The sequence below is a fragment of the Panthera onca genome, chromosome D4 (assembly GCF_046562875.1).
Source record: "Panthera onca isolate mPanOnc1 chromosome D4, mPanOnc1 haplotype 2, whole genome shotgun sequence".
Lineage (NCBI taxonomy): Eukaryota > Metazoa > Chordata > Mammalia > Carnivora > Felidae > Panthera > Panthera onca.
Window position 1 is genome coordinate 60,098,502 of NC_138351.1, and position 19,980 is coordinate 60,118,481.

General features: G+C 49.5%; 1 protein-coding gene across 1 annotated transcript in view; it reads right to left on the reverse strand.

Moving 5' to 3' along the window:
- Nucleotides 1–19,980, reverse strand: part of SHB (SH2 domain containing adaptor protein B) — a 136,218-nt gene that overhangs the window by 32,136 nt on the left and 84,102 nt on the right. The window contains exon 3 of the mRNA XM_060609273.3: nucleotides 15,638–15,853. Coding sequence (XP_060465256.1) covers nucleotides 15,638–15,853 — 216 coding nt within the window. The remainder of the gene's footprint in view (nucleotides 1–15,637; nucleotides 15,854–19,980) is intronic.

The following is a 19,980-nucleotide window of genomic DNA, read 5'->3' on the forward strand; positions in this document are numbered from 1 at the left end:
AGAGTTGAACCCAGAGTTGCCAGAAGCATTCCTGAAGACCAGTTAGTCCACCTTGCAAGTTATCTCTCTGGACTTTGGTTTCCTTCTCTGTAAGGGATGATAACTGTCGCTACCTCATGAGGTTGTTGCGAGGATTCAGGCAGGTGACATCACCGAGAGTTTAGCACAGTGCCTGGCATGTAGTTCTATTCAATTAACATTATAATAAATATTTACTTTTATTATTATCATGTCTGCTCAGTGTGGACACCATGCCAGGTACTTCACACAAGCTTCCAAATTGAACCGAGTTCCTCTCCCAAGACTGTCAGTGGCTAGCTGTGTGACTTGGCCAAGTTACTCAACTTCTCTGAGGCCCCATTTCCCATCACCACATTACTGTGAAGATCAGATGACAGAATAACCTCTTAAGGGCCTAGCACACAGAGTGAGATGGGCCAGGGCCTGCGGAACAAGCTCCCAAAGCCAGGTCCAGCTGCAGGCCCACGGACACACGATCTCCAAAGAGCAAGCACAGAAGTGGCGAGCCGTCAACCTCACATTCAGGAGAGGTGGTGGGAAAACCCAGCTCTGACTGTGGGGTGAGTGGAATGTGGGTGAACTTGTTCTAGGTCTCTGCCGCTGAGCAAGATCATCCATCAGGACTGCAAAGCATTTCCATCCCTCCAAAACACACTCTGCATTAACCACGATGGGAAACAATGGGAAGGGAGATTCCTCCTAATGGAAGGCTCTAGACATGCCGGACCCACGTGTGTATGGTCACTCTCATGACTGCAGGGGAGGCTGGCAGCCCGTCCATCAACCTGCTCCGCTCCTCAACCCTCACTCCCATGTGCCAGGCAAGGTCAGGGCTGGAGAAAGAGCAGTGAGCAAATCAGACAGAAATCCTGCCAGAGGAGTTCAGAGTCCGGGCAGGGATAGACACAGTAAGGGGGATATGTCTGAGCTACAGCATACCTACCAGCTGCTCTAACTGCCATGAAGAAAACCCAGAGGAAGGACATTCCAGGCGGAGGGAAGAGCAAGTTCAAGGGCCCAGAGGTGGGAACATGCCTCGGGCGACAGAAACAATACAGTCCAGTGGGAATGGAGGGTTGGTGGGAGGAAACCATGCCAGATCATCAGGCATTGTGTCTTGTGAAGGACTTTGGTTTTATTCTGAGAGAAAGGGAGAGTCATTCTGAGGGTCTCACCTGGCACTTTTGAACAGGACAGTTGTGCCAAAAAGGGTGGAGGACGGGGGTTTATCAGAACTCCCCGCACTTTCTGCTCAATTCAGCTGTGAACCTAAAACTGCTCTTAAAAAAGTTTATAATTGAAAGAGAGAGAGAGGTGCACAAGGAGAGCAGTGAGGATGCCACTGCTGGACCGGCCGACAGGGCTTGTCTGTGCATTCCCAGTGGAGTGTGCGGGAAAGGGATCGATGGGCTACAGCCTTTTGGCCTGAGCACCGGAGGGACAGGGCTGGCATTCTCCAGGAGGTGAGGACTCAGAAAATCATAATTAAAATTCGTGAGGAAGGAGGACAGAGGCCAAACTCTAATCTAGAGACACTGACAAGCTGGGAGACCAGGACTGGAAGTGTGGGGAGGGGAGAGAGTGAGGGCTTGCTGGGGGCTCTGCCCTCCTCTCAGGCTACAGTTCTGTCCCAACCACAGGGACAGACAGCAATGACAAGGCCCTTCTGAGGTACACATCCTGGGGCTGGGTGTCTGAGAGAGCCCTCTTCCATCTGGCTGATAACCTGGGCTTTCACCATGGTAGTGAAGGGGTGAAGCCCAGAGCTGGGGCCCTGGCACATGTCACCATGGGCCCCTGCCTGGCTTCCCAGCAACCTGGCTCTCCCACCAGGGCTCCTGCTGAACACACCAGCCCTCATGGCAACTAGTCAAATGGTGTATGTTCTTGGGTGGGGGTGGGGGGGTCACCTCTTGGGAAGAGGTGAATCGCCTGCCTTGCAGAGCTCTGGATGGGTGACCTTGGGCAGGGGTGAGCACCTGGTCACACAGCCCTTTTCTAAAGAGCTGGGTCTTGATCTTATGGACGGGTCAATCAGGGAATGCCATCCTCAGATTGACTCTGTTGATGGAGAGGGTATGTGGGGGGCAAACAGGGAGGCAGGGAGACCAGTTAGGGAAAGTAATGGAGGTGAATACCTCAGTGAGGGGAGGGATGTTAAGAGATGACTCCAACAGGACTTGACTACTCATGGGCTGAGCCAGCCAAGACTCTTTGTGATGCTCCACTGACAGGAGATCTGGGGCACAGAAGGAGAGGGGGGCCAGGGATCATGGACCAGTGTGCACTTTTCCACAGTCCCTCCCTCTGCTAACTTTGAGACTGTTAGGAATGGAGAGGGGGCTGCTCAGCAGACCTCTGGCCCGGGGGGCTAAGAGTGCTGAGGTGGGCAGGGAAGTGGCATGATGTGGGAAGAGGTTGGGGTGGGGGTGGGGGGGGGGGGGAAGATGAGGCTCTAGGTATAGTTTTGCCACAGGCTAAAGAGGAGGAGAGACCAGAGGAACTTTAAGACATGTTCACCTCGGGACTAAAATTGGAATTTGGAGATTTCTGTCAATATAAAATCCTACCACATACCCCCTGGCACGGAAGGTGAGGACAGGCATGGAGCATGGAGCACTGATCGCAGAAGGAACCCTAGCTCTGCAGCACAGCCACTGACCTGGCTGGCTGTCTGTCCAGCCTAGTCTGCACCATGAGCACTTCAAGGCCATTCTTCTGCCTGAATGGCCACAACCCCACAACCTTCTACCAGCCTCTCCACCTAACTGACTCCACTTGCCCTTCAGGGGCCACCTCTTCCAGGAAGCCTTCCCTGACCTCACCCTCTCTCCAGACTCACCTTGCTCCTAATGGCATCCTAATGGCCAGTTTCGTGGTCTGGTGCCCCATGAGACCCTCAGGGGCAGGGGCTGTACCACATTTACCCTTGTGCCCTATGCCTCGCACATGCCTGCAACATAACCGGTGCCCAATGAATGAATGAAGAAGCTTAATGAGCTGTTGTTTCACTTTATTGGAAGAAAATATCGGTTTTCATACCAGATAAACTGGATAAAACCTAATAATATCCCAGTCAACACTGTAATTCCCCACTGAATTAATTTATACATTCGCCTGCAAGCTTAATAATATAGCCATATATTTAGAGGGAACAGGTGGTGATGAATGACAGGCTTAATTAGGCAAATCATTTCACCTAAAATAAAATACACCAACTGCAAGTACAGTGATTCAGCAGCAAAAGAAAAAAAAATGTTAAGAACAAAAGCTCCAAACACAACTGCTTTCATTCCTTCTAATTAAGTTTCTCTTTAATCTGCAATTTAAAATGGCAATTCTTTTAATTTAGTGATTTTCTGCAAAAGATAAAGACACAAACCCTCAAAAGAATATCTGCATTTAGAGAAAAAATATGCCACCCCTGTGAGTCATTAGAACGACAGAACCTAATTAATTGCACCTATAGGCAATTACAAATGGAAGTCAGAGTTGTGCAGGAGGGAGAGGAGGCTCAGGTGGGCAGGACCAGGCCCTGGGAGGCAGTGGGAGACGTGAGAGGCCTCAAATGTCCTTCCAAAAATTCCGGTCTAACAACAGGTTTCAGCCTTTAAAGACCCAGCTCAGGTGCCCCCCAGCACTGCTCTTCCAGGAGGCCTTTCCTCCATCTGCATTAGCCTCCAACTCTGGTGGTCCCCTCCTACTTGTATTACAGACTTTATACCAACTGGTCTTGTGTTTAGTCACTGCCAATAACGGAGACGGTGTCTCAGGCACCCCCATTGGCTCTGACTCTCACAATAGCCCCACCACCCTGTGTGTGATGGGTGAGGGATCGGGACTCAGAGGTGAGGAAGAACTCACCTCAAAGGGTCTCAAAGCTAAAGGGTGGGATGGGGGTAGGGAAGGCAAGGCTGGAGCCCAGGCCTCTGGGTCACCACTGCCAGCTCCCCCTCTGTCCCCTCAGGTCCTCCTTCCCTGTGGTCAGGCAGGGGCTGTGCCTCCCTCATTCAGTCTGTGGTGTGCTTCCCACCTCTAGGCCTGGGATGACCACCCTCCTACTCCATCTCTATGACATCTAGAAGCTTCCAAGACCTGGCAAAAGGCCACCCTCCACAATGCTTCCCCGGATACTGCCTGCTGGGAGCCCCTTCCTCCCCAGAAACACTTGGCACAGCTCCACGGACACCCCTCCCACTCTTCCCCAGTCAGCCTGGGTGTTCTGTGGGGACAGTGCCTGGGATTTATTTTCTTTCTCTTTTTCCTCTCCAATTTCGTTTGCTCCTAAACCTAAAGTAGTGCTTGTTATGGAGATGGTATTTAGTAAACGTTTGCTTAGATGAAATAAATGTGTTCCTTCAGGGTCTAGCTCCTTTCTTGTTTATCGTTCAGGGCTGGTCAGAGAAAACAAGTTCCAAAAAGCCAAAAGGTTTCTAAAGCACAGCTCTGCTGGGCTCACGAACCCTTGCTGGTTCCCAGTACCCCTGGATGGAGGGCAAACTTTTCACTCTAGTGCTCAAGATCCTCAGTGACTTGGACTTTAGTCCAACCTTCTGGACCCACCTTTTCCTACAAAACCCCTCTGGGATCCACATCCAGCCCTTGGCTCCAGTCACAAAGAATGGCCAGTCCCCTAGGGGTGCCTGGGTGGCTCAGTCAGTTAAGTGACTGGCTCTTGGTTTTGGCTCAGGTCATGATCTCACAGTTTGTGAGATTGAGCCCCGTGTTGGGCTCTGTGCTGATAGTGCAGAGCCTGCTTGGAATTCATTCTCTCTCTCTCTCTCTCTCTCTCTCTCTCTCTCTCTCCCTCCCTCCCTCCCTCAAAATAAATAAATAAACTTAAAAAACAAAACAAAACAACAAAAAAAACCCCAGCCATTTCCCAAATCCACCAACTACCTCTAGGCCTTTGCCTTGCCTTGCCTGCCCTCTGGAATCCCTTTCTTCACTATCTCTTGGTGCACAATCCTAGCTATTCTTTAAAGTTCAGCTCCAGTGCTACCTCCTCCTAGGGGAGGTTTTGACCTAGACCCTCCAGGTAGTAATTCCCTTCTCCTCTTCTGTGCCCTACATCCCCAGTCTATGCCATTGTCTAATCCCACCCCAGTCTCTAGTATAGGTAGGTGTCTTTTCAGAACCAAATGGAGATTGCGCCTCATTCATACCTCAGCCTCCTCTGAACTTCTGCACAGCCAGCATGCAGCCGACTTTAAAGAACCGCCTATGGGCTACACCAAGGCCAGGGAATGGAGGAACCATAGTGGCTCGGCATCATGGAAAGGGTGTGGACTATGGAGTTAGAAAGACCCATGTTTGATTCTTGCCTCTGCCATTACTGTGTGACTTTGGGCAAGTTTCTAGGCCTCTCTGAACATTAGCTATCGCTTCTGTAAAACAGGGTTGACAATACCTATACCATAAAGGTATATACCATATACCTATACCATATACCATATGGAGGTAGTTAGTAATAGACTCTGACCCTCCCAGTAACCCATGCAGGACAGAGTCTGTTAAGAAAAGGCAACAAGGATTAGACAACCGAAAACAAGGCCTTGCAAGGAGTTCTCAGCCCACTGAAGACGCTTTTTTAGGCCTTCTGTGGATGAAGCAGAAATGAAAACCTTGTAAATCACATGGGGCTCACAGGAGGGGCCTGCCCTATACTCTGAAAACACAAGGCCACAGGGACTAGAATGAAGGTGTCCAAAGCACCCCTTTCACACAGTCCTTGGCGCTGACACTTCCATTCTGCCAACAGCTAGGCCTCAACTCTAGTCTAGTCTATCTGTGTGTGTGAGGGGGGAAGGGAGCGTGAGGGGAGGGGTGGAGAAGCATACAAGGGGCTGCTGCCCAGGCAGTAGTGAGCCCCCAAGATGGGGCAAGGAGGGAGACAGTGCAGTGGTCTGGGGGGCTGGGGTGGACCACATGACCCCTGGAGCCTCTGGAAACACCACAGACTTTCACGACAATGTGCAAACACTTGCAATTGACTGAAACTCTGTTCCCACGACAATGGTCTTTGCTGCTTCAACTTTCTAAACATATGTTCTAGGTTACCTCATGTGCTTCTCACGGCAAGATCAGTATTAGAATTCCCATTTTACTGATGGAGAAATTGAAGCCCAGAGAGGTGAGGCCCCCGCTTTCCTTCCAGTTCAAGAGCAGGCTTCACTCCCCGCCTCCCCCCACGCCACCTGCCCTGTGCGTGAGAGCAGCACCTCCAGGTACTGGGAGACAACAGGCAGCTCAGCAAATGTTTGGTTTGTGTTCCAGGACTGCCGACAAGAGGCCTCTGTGTTCACCTCGGCAGACACATGCAAGCCCCAGGGCACCACGCTGCCACATCTCTTGGGCAGTGTCTGAGAACAGAGGTCTCCATTGTGAAGGGAGGCAGTGGTGACTCCCCGAGAAGCGGGGCATTGGACGGGTTTTGAAGCAGGCACCGGGATGCTGCTTGGGTTCCAGGAACGCTGTCCATGCATGTACACTCAAGTCTGGGCTGGGGAAGGAGGGCCTGGAACAAGGGGTGGGTGTGTCCTCGTCCTCTTACTCTGCACCCCCCATAGGAAACAGGCACCACTGTCTGATGCAAAGACCCCACCCCAAGGGCTGCTGCTAGGCTATGGGAAATAAGACAAATCCTGATGAAAATGATGGGATGATCCAAATGCAGAGGCCTTGATGGCTGCCGAAGCAAGCCATCTTTTTTGTCATAACTCATGTTATACATGAGAATTGGAGGGCTGGAAATGAGACTGATTTGCCCCAAGTCAACAGCTAGATTTGAACTTGACTCCAACCCAAGTCTTCTCAGTCCCAGAGGCCTCTAACAAGGTCAGCACAAATCCTGTCTACAGTGTAATACATTCTCAAAAACATAGTTAACAATGACAGTGATACCAAAGCCTGCATCCACCGAGCACTGACTGTGTCCTAACTCTCGGCACCAATTACCACCCATTTTAAGATGAGGAAACAGAGGCAATTTGCCCCAGGTCACCCTCTTAGCAAGTGGCAGCACGGGGCTTTAAATCCAGACCCCGTGGCTCTGGCACCTGAGTTCATATGTACTCCTAGTTCTGAGTCGGGCTCACCTGTTAGATGGAGAACGCCTGCTTGTGTCTGATGCAGGTTTCCTGATGTTTATACCTACAGACACCCACAGACACTCACTTAGAATCCTAGGGCCAGGCAAAGAGACTCTCCCCCCATCCACAAGCCTCAGAGGACCTGCATGGTGGGCATCTATGGAAACAAGTCCCCCCATCCAGGAGCCCAAAAGCCCCCACCAAGCTGTTTATATGTCTCTGCTGCCATCGCTCTGGAGATGGCAGTGAGGAAAAGGAAGAGTGACAGGAGGGGACAAGCCAGGTGCATGGCTCTCAGGGGGCTGCATGCCACCCACTAGCACACCACTCTCTCCACCCTCAATGTGGTATCCGGACTCCTGGGTCAGTCCTTAGACAGCCAGGGACACACTCTTGGCTTCTTCCTAGGAATTCAGAACAGAGGTAGCAACTGCGGCAGTTAACAGCCAGGCAAAAATGCCTGTCCAGGTGCAGATCCCTCAGCCACATTTGGAGAGAAGACAGGCATATAGCATGAAAGAATGATATGAAAATAAACCATCTCTGTGTGAGCAGGCTGCACAATTACCTAGGTATTCCAGCGAGCTGAAGCAGTCATGGGGTTGGTTTTCCTGAGCCATGATTTATTCAGTAACTTAACAAATATCTGTATGTTCACTATGTGCCAGGCATGGATCTAGGTGGGGACTCTGGAGGGGTGAACAAGCCAGGCAGAGTCTCTGACCTCACAGAGCTTACAAAAATCTCTATTGACATGAAGATGTCTGCCCTGCCAAACAGAGAGCAAAGATTCTATCAAATCTTTGTGCTTTTTGTTACACAGGAGACAAAGGCACTCGAAGGAACATTTCTATCAATGTAATTAGTAGACAAACCAAAGCTATTAAACAATAGTGTTTTCCTTTTCCTTTCCTTTCCTTTTCTTTTCTTTTCTTTTCTTTTCTTTTCTTTTCTTTTCTTTTCTTTCTTTCTTTCTTTTTTTGGCGGGGGGGGGGGGGGCTAGTGAATGAATTAATTCATTCATATGTCAAGTAGAAAAGCCAACTGGAAAAACCTGTCCCTCAATAAGATATTAGCCAAAGGAAGTGAGTGATCCCAGTTCTCTTCGTAGTCATTTAAACCCCCCTTTTCTCTGCAGACCTGCTGTTCATACGTGTTAAACATTAATTACAACTGTTACTCATTACATTGCAAAAAGCTCCCCATACAAACAAAATTGTTAATTTCCTTGCAGGCCCAAGGTATTCTGGGAGCTGTGCAAGGGACAGGAAGCATCACAAAAGCCCCTCTGGGGCCCATGGTGAGCAGGAGGTGGCATGTGTCTCGGTGCGCCAGGTGACAGTGGCAGGTCTAAGACTCCCGGAGGAACCTTCTCCAGGGGCTGAGCCTGTTTATTCTGAGTGCATGACGATGAGTCACGGGGCTTGGTGGGAGCAGCAAGCCCAGAGGAAGTGTCTGATGCACATATTATCAGAGTTACCAGACTCAGAGCACTTGTACTTGACAGTGACAAGTCACGAGGTCAACATGGAGTGGGTACAACTGCTCCACAGCAACCAAAGGCACATCGCACCAGCACAAGGTAAAGGGAATGTTCAGACCTGCCTTCTCCACACTTGAGATGTCAATGCAGCAGTAGAAAGAGCAAAGGTTTTGCAGTCAGACTGACCTGGGTTCATTTGCTGTTCGACTGTGGGCAAGCTGCTCATCCTCTCTGAGCTTGAGCCCTGTCACCTGTGTGAGGACAATGAAACCACACCCACCTTGCAGGGCTTCATAAGTGGTGTTCTCTAAATGTGAATTTCCTGTCCTTCCCACATTTGTCCCTTTACCTTAATAGGTTTATTTTAAATTGGTCAATTGAGCTGGTTCAGAGATGACTCAGAATTGTGGAGGAAATAGACATATCCAGGACTTTACTTGCCCTCTCTCTGCCCTTTCAGCCTTATTTGATGAGGTTGGGCAGGTGTCAAAACTCAACAGGGTGTCTCTTGAGTGTTGGGGTGGGGTGACCAACACATCATTAGCACTTCCCCTGCAAGTGTGTATCTGGCTCTACCAGAATAAACCAATGTACCCCGTACAGGCTGTGGTAGGAGCACAGAGGTCCCAGCCCAACCTGGGATGAGGGTGGGCAAGGGACTGGAGATATCCAGGAAGGGCTTCCTGGAGGAGGTGGCATTGCTACCACTGAGCTGAGCTGTGATATCCCCTTTCTAACTCCCCCTGATCCCGGTACCTAACATGTAACATATACAGGGTACACTGTAGGTTCTCAAAGTGAAGCCCTCAGGTCAGCGGCATCAGTAATACTTGGGATGCTATTAAAAATGTAAATTCTCATGCCTCGTCCCTGAAACCTATTGCATCAGGAACTCTGAGGAGTGTGACCCAGCAATCTATTTAATGCTTCCTCTGGGTGAGTCCCCTGCTTGCTCTGGGGCAAGCCAACCAATTCACAAGTGTGTCATGGCTAGAATGGGGAGGGGGACAGAAGGGAGAAAGGCAATGGGGACCCTCTCACACCCAGGGACCAGTGGTGCAATCTTGGGAAGGACTGAAGAATAGAAAAACTGGGTGGCTCACCATTGGAACTACTATAGGAATAGATTACGGTTTCCTATAGAAGTACTGCTTTCCACACCATCCATGTTTCTCATTGCCAGGCGTAACGAGGAATGGACTTTGTAAGTGGGGCCTCTGAGCCTTCGAAGTACCTCCCCATGGGGTACTAGTTTAACATTAAATTGAATTTTATTTAGTACAGTAGGCCTTCCTTGAACACTGACAACCATGTTCTCAAGTGAGACCCTTTAGGGCTAACAAAGTCTTTTCATCCAGATCTTTGCCCTTAATCATTACAGGGATCCAGTGTGAAAAGGGTTGTGAGCATCCCCGTTTTGTAGATGGGAAAGCTAAGACTCAGAGACTGAACAGCCTGAGGTCCCACAGCTGGTGAGTGGTGGAGCTGGCATATGAACTTGGGATTGTCTGACTCCTTCAACTGCCCCACTGACTCCATGCAAAACACTGTCCTGAGCTTTTTTTTTTTTTTAATTTTTTTTTTAATGTTTATTTATTTTTGAGACAGAGAGAGACAGAGCATGAACAGGGGAGGGGCAGAGAGAGAGGGAGACACAGAATCTGAAACAGGCTGCAGGCTCTGAGCAGTCAGCACAGAGCCCGACGCGGGGCTCGAACTCACGGGCCGTGAGATCATGACCTGAGCCGAAGTCGGACGCTTAACCGACCAAGCCACCCAGGCACCCCTGTCCTGAGCTTTTGAGGGCAGAGAAACTCACTGAGAAGCTAGTGGCGAAGACAGATAAATACCCAAATAACTATGTTCAGCACTGATTCATTTGTCTGTCTTCTATCTTTGCTGGGAAGCAGACCTGTTGCCGGCTGAACCCAGGGCATCGCCCAAAAAGTAGCTTCAACAGAAACGAATCTTCAGACAGTGAGTCGAAAATGAAAAAAAGAAATGACTTTGTTCCTTTAAAAGATCTCAAGGGCAACCTTCACACACTCCCTGCCACCTGGCTCTTTGACCAAGCACTCTGATCATTTGCTTCTCAGAAGCAATTACAAACCATTAAGGATATAGCTGTTAACCGTACTCATTGGATTAAAAGGAAAATATTGATCTATCTGCTGTGTATGGCCTGACTGGCTCTGCTATGAAGTCTCTGGGGGTTCTCTTCTCCTCTCCAGGCCTCAGTTTCTCCAGCTGGACAAGAAGGAGTGGGATGCCATGGTGTGGGAGCTGAGTGGTGGCAGAGCATGACTAGCCCATGGGATGGCTCTGCTTAGCCACCACCCACCCCCACCCCCACCCCCCGCCACAGGCATGAACTTCCAGAACTTGGGCTCCTGCAGAATCCTCAGCTGGAACCACTCCAGGTAGGATTGCACACCCCAGTAGAGTATCCTCCCAGATGTAGACATAGGGAGGAATCTGTACAAGGGCAACAAAAGGCAGGTGACATTTCCCATGGGCTCCAACCATATCTTATGCAGAATCTTTGACGGCAGCAGGGAGCCCAGACAGCCGCTGGGTTAGGGCTTGGGCTCTGGAATTGGACTTCACATCCCAGCTCTGTGGCTGACTAGCTATGGGCCCCTTCTCTTTGGGCCTCAGTCTTTTTTCTCAGTAAAATGAGGAAACTAGTCCCCCAGAGCGTGGCTGAGAGGATTAGAGGAGATAATGCAGGCAGAAAGTGCTTCAGTAGATGCCAGCACTTTCCTGATGCCGTGTCCTTTAAGCCTCACCAGGACCCTTTGCAGCAGACACATTTCCTGGGTGAGAAAATGGGAGGCTCCTAAGACAGGTTCAATCCTCATCCTCCCAGTGGCCACTCAGAGATGTGAAGACACCTAATCCGTGCCACCCTGAGCCCATGTCTGCTTCTCTAGGTTATCCTCTCAGCTCTTCTGCCCTTCCCTGTGTGGATACTTTCGGTGCAGGCTCCATTTGTCCATGTCACAATCCCTGCCACAAGGCCCAGGGCTGGTTAGACCCTCTGTACCAATCCACGCTGCCCCAAGACAGTGTGGAATCACCCTAGGCTGCTTTTCCTGCTCCACACTGGGCAGGGAGTGCCACAGGCCATTTCTAGACCCACCTGCTACCTTGCAATTTGTTGCTGTAAAGACTCCCAAGGGGTGAGTCAAAGCAGGCTGGGAACCGAACATAGCCAGCTCTAAGGGTAGGTGTCTCTGCCATGGGGAAGGGGGCTGACAGCTTGATGGAAGCCACACCACCTCTCTGTGCACAGTGGAGCTGCAGCCTGTCTGTTTCCTGCAGTTGGCGGTGCAAGAAACCTGACCAGGCATCTGTTCTGCGGGCTGTGATCAACAAAGGCCACGCGTGTGGGAAGGAACTCCAGTGCAGGGCAGGTGGAGGTTCTGGCTGAGGCCACAGTCAGCTTCCTGGAGGAAAAGCAGGCAGTGAAGGCCCAAGGTTTTTTGGAGAGCTTGTGGTATTTCTCACTCACCTGGCCAGAGAATTCTAGGAGGGAAGACTTTCATACCCAAGAAGCTAAGACCACTTCATACCCTGCAACAGCTGTCTTCACCACAACCGGGGAGTGGTAATTGAGCCTTCTAGAGGCAGCGGCCCCCAGATTGCCAGAGTGTGGCTGAGCTGGGAAGGGCCTGACTTTCATAAAGGCTGGTCTGGAGCTGCTGGCTGGGAAGGGTTACTTCTACGGAGAATGCCAAAGAACTCTTTTGAGAGTGCCTCTTTCCATGAATGCAGTATAGGACAGCACTTTGAAAGGCAGGAAGCACTTTTGCTTCATAGATTGAATCATGGAGATAATTCGGAGGCCTTCCCTTCTCCCTGTCTCTGATCAGCATGGTGGGGTGCTGAAGGATGGACACAACCCTCAAAGTGACAGACCAACCCCCCACTGCTGGGCAAAGTCTCTATCATCATTCCTGCCTCAAATGAGCTGCTGGTTGCAAATTCCCAGTGAGGGGAAGCTCATTATACTTCCAGGTGTAAATGAGATTCTCACCACTCACTTGGACCCTAAATGCTGGTGACTCCTTCTTGGTGGGTCCAGCTCTGCCCTTTGGGGCTCCCTCACAATCCATACCCTTTGGAAATTTGAAAACACTGCCCAGATTCCCTCAGGCTAAACATGCAGAACCAGAGAACACAAACGGAGGAAAGAGATGGTAACGATTTTGCCCAGCCAACTTTATCCCATACACAGACACTTCCCAGCTCCTGTACTCCATTGTCTCAGTGAGCATCAGAGAGCTTCCTGAGAGTCTAGAGAAACCATTTCAAACGGGTGTTGTAAGGAGGACAGGGCCTGGCCAAGCACTGCCTTGCTCCCCAGTGACACCAATGACTTGCTAAAGTGTGTGCGTCCGGACATACCCATGTACGTGCGTTACTGACTCACACGGGACACCGTCCTTCAATCCTGGGCAGCCACACTTCTGGGTTTACAAATGGGACCATGGCAGCACTTGAGTTATCCACTCAAGCCACTTCAACTCATCCTCATTACCTGGAAAGTGGCCCATCCACCTCTCACTCCACCTTCACTCTGGGCTAGGATACCAGGTGCTTCTTACCTACGAACACTGCACCGACGGGCTATTCAGACATGGGGAGGCATCCGGTCACGACTAATGACGGGTGCTCACAGCATCCCTTCAGCCCGAGTGAAACGGCTTCCTTCTAGGCCCCAGAAATCAGAATGAAGCCAAAAGCTTCTTGGAAAGAGAACAGCTGGTTTATACTCTGGAGCAGGCCATGCACAGATAAGTGACTTGATGAGACACAGACAGGGACCTGATTCTGAGTCTGTCTTCTCTCAGCAGCCTAAGAAGTAGACCTATAATGACACTTGTGATAGCAACTCAGTGACATAAAGCCACGTCCAGAATGGACACCTGCGGCCCAGAAACTTAGAAGGAGACCGTTCTAGCTGAGACCTTGTGATCCTTTGTATAGAATGTACAGGAGTTCTAAAACCACCTTTGAGCAGAAGTGGGCAAGTTCTGATCTGAGAGCCTTTAGAACATTTGAGGTCCTATAGGTTAAGTGCTTTTATACTTTAATATGCATGCAAATCACCCGGGGGTCTTGTTAAAACAGATTCTGACTCCGTAGGTCTGGGGTAGGGCCCAAGACCCTGTATTTCTCACCAGCTCCTAGGGGATGCAATGCTGCTGGTCCAGGGACCATGCTGTGAGAAGCACGGTGCCAGACCACACTAGAGCATCAAAGGTAACCCTACCCTCGAGGGACCCACAGGTGGTCAGTCTAGGAGAGTGTGAGACCCTCCACCTGTCTCAGTGCTATCTCATGCCACAGGTCCTGGGTGTCTGGGAGAGCTGCCACACGAGCCCTTTGATCAAACCGGTGTTTGCAGAAAGTAAGCTCTTGGGTAGCAATGGCCCCATTCCAGCTCCCCTCACGGCCAGGAGAAGAGCACAGCCCCTTATTGGCGATGCCAGGGGACAGAGACAGTCCTTGGATTCCCTTGTGCCAAAGGAAGACAGGAGGCTGTGAAATGCATGGGAGCGACCTGACCTTCAACCTCACGACTACTCCTATGTCTGGCTCTCGGCCAGGTGCTCAAAGTCTGACAGGTGGAGACTGGTACTGACAGGGCTAACCGTACAATGAGAGAAACGTCATGCCAGGGTTGAGTGCAAGAAGCTCAACAGGCCCAGAGACACAGTAAGAAAGCCCTTGGGATGCACAGCTGTGTACCAGGAAGGGCTCACAGAGATGGCAACGTGTGAGCTGGGCCTGGAAGGAGGCACAGGATTTTTTCCATGGCAGTGAAGGGCACTTAGGCAGAAGGAATGGAATTTGCACGACGCACACTACGTCCAGGGAACTGTGAGTAGTATGTGCTTGAGCAGCTAGAACATCAATTGTTGTTCAGGGTGGGGGTAGGGCCAAGGCCTCGCTGCTGGGGACTAGAAAGGAAGTGTCCAGCTGGGTATGAAAAAGAGACATTTCAGGCAAAAATGAATCTTAAATTAAAAATTAAAACCACCCTCCCCCCCCCCTTTTGACCTTCAGTGTGGCAAGAATTAAATGAGTCATTCAATGTCCCTTTTTTCACATGCCTAAACTCTTAGATGCATAAGAAATTTTTTGCATCTGGCTTTCCACCTCTTAACATTAAACATAAGCATTTTTCCTGTGTTGTTATAAACTCTTTGTCAATATCACTTGTTAGTGGCTGTACAGTATTCCACTGAATCAATCCCTGTTTGCTAGACATTCAGGTTGTTTCCCACCTTTCATGATCATAAACAATGCCTTTTCTGAATTTTAGATCATAACCTTGGCATGGATCCAATAGGCTGCGATTAGAATCAGAGGGTGAGCACATAAACTTAAGACCTGTGACACATGTAGCAAGCAGCTTTCCAAAAGGCTGTGGGAGAGGAGTTTTAGTGCTGTGACAGATACCCAGATTCTAGAGAACCAGTCTCAGAGTGAGGCAGATGGGGGGCACCTGACATTCTTGGCCAGGGCGAGAGCCAGCTTGAGGTCAGGATGTGCCCATGCCTATGCTCTATGAATGGCTTCATGCCAAAGCTGGAACAGGAAACGTGGTGGCCCTATGTATACCAGGCCTATCACATCCACACAAATAGACAGAAGCACTGGCTCCCTCAGGCTCAGTGGGAACCGCTTTGCAGTTGGTTTTCTTTTAGTTTATAAGAAAATTCCTTCTGAAATCTTGGCTTCAGTGAACTACCAACACAGTCAGACAATGAAATCATCGGAGCCATCTGTGAAGACTAGGAAAGACCGGAACGGAGGGCCTGGAGGCCAGACTTAGGATTTCCCTTTGGCCTGACCTGGCCTCCCTTCTCTCTAGGACCCTCATCATCTTTGAGGGGCCCAGCCGGACCATCAAATGAAGCCCTGTGGGTTTACCTGAGCAAAAGGGACCAGTGCATGTACCCTCTTTACCAAAGGCGACTACTGAGCATGGGTCAGCAGCGCCCTCTGAGCGGGGCCACCGGCTCCTTACCTGCCAGAGCTGGGATGGTGACCCGGTTCCACTCCCATGGCTGGTCGTACTCGTCGGCGGGCCTGTCGTCGTCCTGGGGCAGCTTGCTCTCCCGTAGTCGGGGGCTGACCGTGCTCTCTGAGTCCGAGTCAACACTTTGGCCCTCAGGTTCATAAGGGGTGTCATATAACTGGATGCCTTTGTGCTGGGACCGGACACTTTCTTGCCTCTGAAATTCTGCAAGCAACAAGAAAGGAGGCAGGGATGTAATGGATGTGCGGAACTTACTTCCTCATCTGGGATCTGTCAGGTGACACCCACAGGAATTCAGTCCCAGCCAAGGAGGTGAGGACTGCACAGCAACAGGCCCGTTACTGCGCTTACCTGTTCCTCCCCACCCCTTGAACGCAGTGTCTCTGCTCTGACAGGGCAAAGTTTCCTTACAAAGATCTCAGGCTCTTGGACCTAATGACAGAACCAGAAGGCTCACTGCGGCCATCTGGTTGTGCACTGTAGTCTGTGAGGACAGGCCCAGATGTGCACATGATGTTCCAGGTGTGTTCTGAAATCACAAAGAGCCCTCACCCCCTCACTTTACAGATGAGTAGAAGGCCTCCCCACTAGGACTAATCTAACACACTAGCACATCTGAGGGACTTGAGAGCAGACATCTAGCTTCACTCCTTTATTTTTGAGACAGAGAGAGAGAGAGAGAGCAGGCGAGTGTGTGCGAGTGGGGCAAAGGCAGAGAGAGAGGGAGAGGGAGAGAGAGAATCACAAGCTCTGACGTGGGGTTCGAACTCAGGGACCACAAGATCATGATCCGAGCTGAAATCAAGAGCTGGACGCTTAACTGACTGAGCCACCCAGGCGCCCCCAGCTTCACTTCTGAATAAGTGTGGGGCGGGGGGGGGGGGGCTCCAAATCTTCTGGAAGGGAGGCCAAGGCCTGGCCCTCTGTGGGCTGAGGGGTGACTGCCTGTTTAGGCCCCAGACAGGGGCATCCATGTCAGCTGCTCATTTCTGAGAGGCTGGTGGTGGCTCGAAGATGGATGCTAGGATGTCAGAATCAGGTGCTTCTGAGCCAAACAGTGACACTTCACCTGCTTTGATCCTAGACCCCCCTTGTGTGAAGGGCCTGCATGGGACACAGGGAAGGGAGGGTTTGCTCGAGAGGCTGTTCTCAGGAAGCCCATTGCTTCCAGAAGAGGTAGACATACGCATCTAAATCACCATAATTCTCTGTAGCAAAGGGCTCAGTGCAGGGCCTGTGAGGGGCAAGGCAGGGGGGGAGAATGACAAGGGAAGTGAAAACAGGAGGGTCAGAGTTCCCTGCGGTCGGATCATGTTGAGGCAAGGCAGTGTGGCTGGAGAAGACCGTTCACTGCCTTTCTGTTTCATGTGGTAAAAGACACACATAACATAACTTTGCCATTTTAACCATTTTTATGGTACAGTTCAGTGGCATTAAGTACATCCACACCATTGTGCGACCATCACCGCCATCCATCTCCAGAACTTTTTCATCTTCCCAAACTGAAACTCTGTCCCAGTTAAACACGAACTCCCCACTTCCCCTTCCCTGTCCCCTGGGAGACACCACTCTCCTACCCTACATACTTCATTACAAGAGGAATCATATGGTACTTGTCCCCGTCTGTGATGGGCTTATTTCAATTAGCATAATGTTTATAAGGTTCTTCCACATGGTAGTGTGTGTGTTAGAATTTCCTTTCCATTTAAGGCTGAATTGGTCTATTCACTGTCCACTTTTGCTGGAGCACTGGGTCCAAGGAGATGAGAGGGGAGAGGTAAGGCTTGATATAAAAGGGGTGAGGATCGTTGAGAGTGAGCTGTTGAAAAGGACTCTGGAGGCATTCTCCAAATCGGAGTTCCGATGGCATAAAGACACAGTAGAAACCCACGGGACTTATGTGCCTTGAAGAGCAGTGGACAAAACGCATGGTGATGTCAGCCTTTCTAAGCAAAAGCTTGTTTTTAGGCTGGGCTTCATGGTCCAGGGCCAGCTCGTGGGGATGGCAAAACTCCGTGTGCACATGCCCTGATACCACAGAAGCCAGCTGATGCCGCGCCAGTGCCGTTAGCGTTGATGTTAAATAACATTACGGTAGTGTTTCCCAGACTTCATTAAGTCACACACACACCAACTGCTGTTGATTCTGTTGTTTGCAGGTACCGCCTGGGTTCTTACTTTCCATTTTTATTTATGCTGCCTCACTTTTTAGAGTTAGTAAATTCATTACAAAAATTTTACATCACTATCCTTAAGTCATTATCCTTTACTAGAACAGTTGATACACATAAAAAGAATGAATGAGAACAAAACCAAGTAGGTAGGTACTGGCCCAAGGCTTGCTTTCTCTCTGCTGGAAAGGGACCTGAGCTGGAGAGCCGGTGGGGGTGTAGGCAGTGCGCAGAGATACTTTCTTTGGAAAACACTTTCTCTTTTTACAAGGAGAGAGGAAGAAAATGGAAAAACCTTCTCACCTTCTCAGGGCCCTGAAAATCCTGTCCTCTCTGAAAAGATGTCCTGTACTTTGGCAAAATATGGCTTTACTGGGAGTAAACTGGGATCGTTTATTAGTTTTAGGGATGATGTTTTTCTTTTTATGGGGGAGGAAGAGGAAAAGAGAAGAGCTATAAAAGGTAGGACTCAGGGGCACCTGGGTGGCTTAGCTGGTTAAGCATCCAACTCTTTATTTCAGCTCAGGTCATGATCTCACAGTTCATGAGCTTGAGCCCTGGGTTGGGCTCTGTGCTGACAGCATGGAGCCTGCTTGGGATTCTCTCTCTCCCATTCTCTCTGCCCCTCCCTTGCTCATGTTCTCTCTCAAAATAAATAAACTTAAAAAAAAAAAAAAAAAAAAAGAAAGAAAGGTAGGACTTGGTCACTTTAAAGTGAACGCCAACTGTAAGGCAATATAGACAACTCTGAAACTCACTGAACCTACCAAACTATCTAATCTGTTCTGTGGGGTCATCATCATCACTCTCACTGGTTCTGAGAAGTGCAGTCTAGCCTCCTGTCCTTGGAAATTTCCGAGGTCTGAGGACACTGGGGATACAGCTGATGGACACTGACCCAGGAAAACCACCTTCCTCTTCACCCTACTTTATCAGCAAGACCAGCAACCATTTAATGCACTGTACGGTTTACAAAGCACTTCGCATGAGAATCACCATTTACTCTTGGGCACCACAAAGCAATTCACAGAGGCACATTTGTGGGCTTCCAATAATCGGAAGTGCCTTTGCTCTCTCCCTGACAGAGCCTGGCTGCAAACAGATCTTCAAAGAGTGTGGGTGGGATAAATGAACGACAATCGACAGCCAGAAACCACTCCTTACCCCCAAATTCTTGTTAATTTATGGAAGTTCCTGACAGCAGTGATAAAGTATCGGGAGCAATATGCCAAATGCATGTAGTTTAGTATTACACAATATGCAGAAGAGGTAGATATTCTACATAAACACCAGCATAAAAGGAAAACATGTGCAGTGAACAGATTAGCTATTAAATCAGAGGGACTTGTGCATACACCTCTCCTACAGAATTTATTGTTCCAAAAGCATCTGCGCCTTCCTAAAGCTGGGTTACTAATGGCATGCAGTTAGGGCAGGGGATGTTATAATGGTAATCATTAAAACCAGCTTCCCCCTGTAGTACATGGTGAATTCAAATTTTCATTAAGGCTGCAACAATTGGGAACAGTTAAGTAAATTATGGCACGCTAACTGGATGGAATATTAAGCAGCCATTAAAATGATAAATCTGAAGATTATGTAGCTACATGGAAAAGCATGCATGAAATTATGCTAAGTTAAAAAGTAAAATACAAGATTGTTTATGTGTTGAGCAAACCGTATAATGTGGGCTTTCTAAACAAGTCCTGGCCACTGTGAACGATGCACCAAAGGGAATTCTAGCCCTTGCTTAGGAACTGCTGAATACTGTCATCACACACTTTGCCCACAATATCTAGACTCTGATGACAGCAATGTTGTCACTACAGATACAAATGAATAAAGGGCCGAAAACCTGATACAGGAAAGTAAAGAGCTATGGTGCATGGAGGAAGGAATTATTGCATAATTATTTTTGAAAGTTGTTTTAAATAATGAATAAGGATGCCAGTAAAGAAAAAAGGTAATTAAGACAGGAGGACATGAAAGTAAATACAGTTTTAAGCAAGATGGGCTTACAGGAGCTATGTGCATTTCGGAAGCAGCCGCCTTTTTCTGAGAAGATGCTCATTTAGAGAGCATCTTCTCTCCCAGGAAAGGCTTGCCAGGGGCTCCAGAAGTCAAGGGCCACTGCATCAGGTTAGCTCACCAGACGTCACT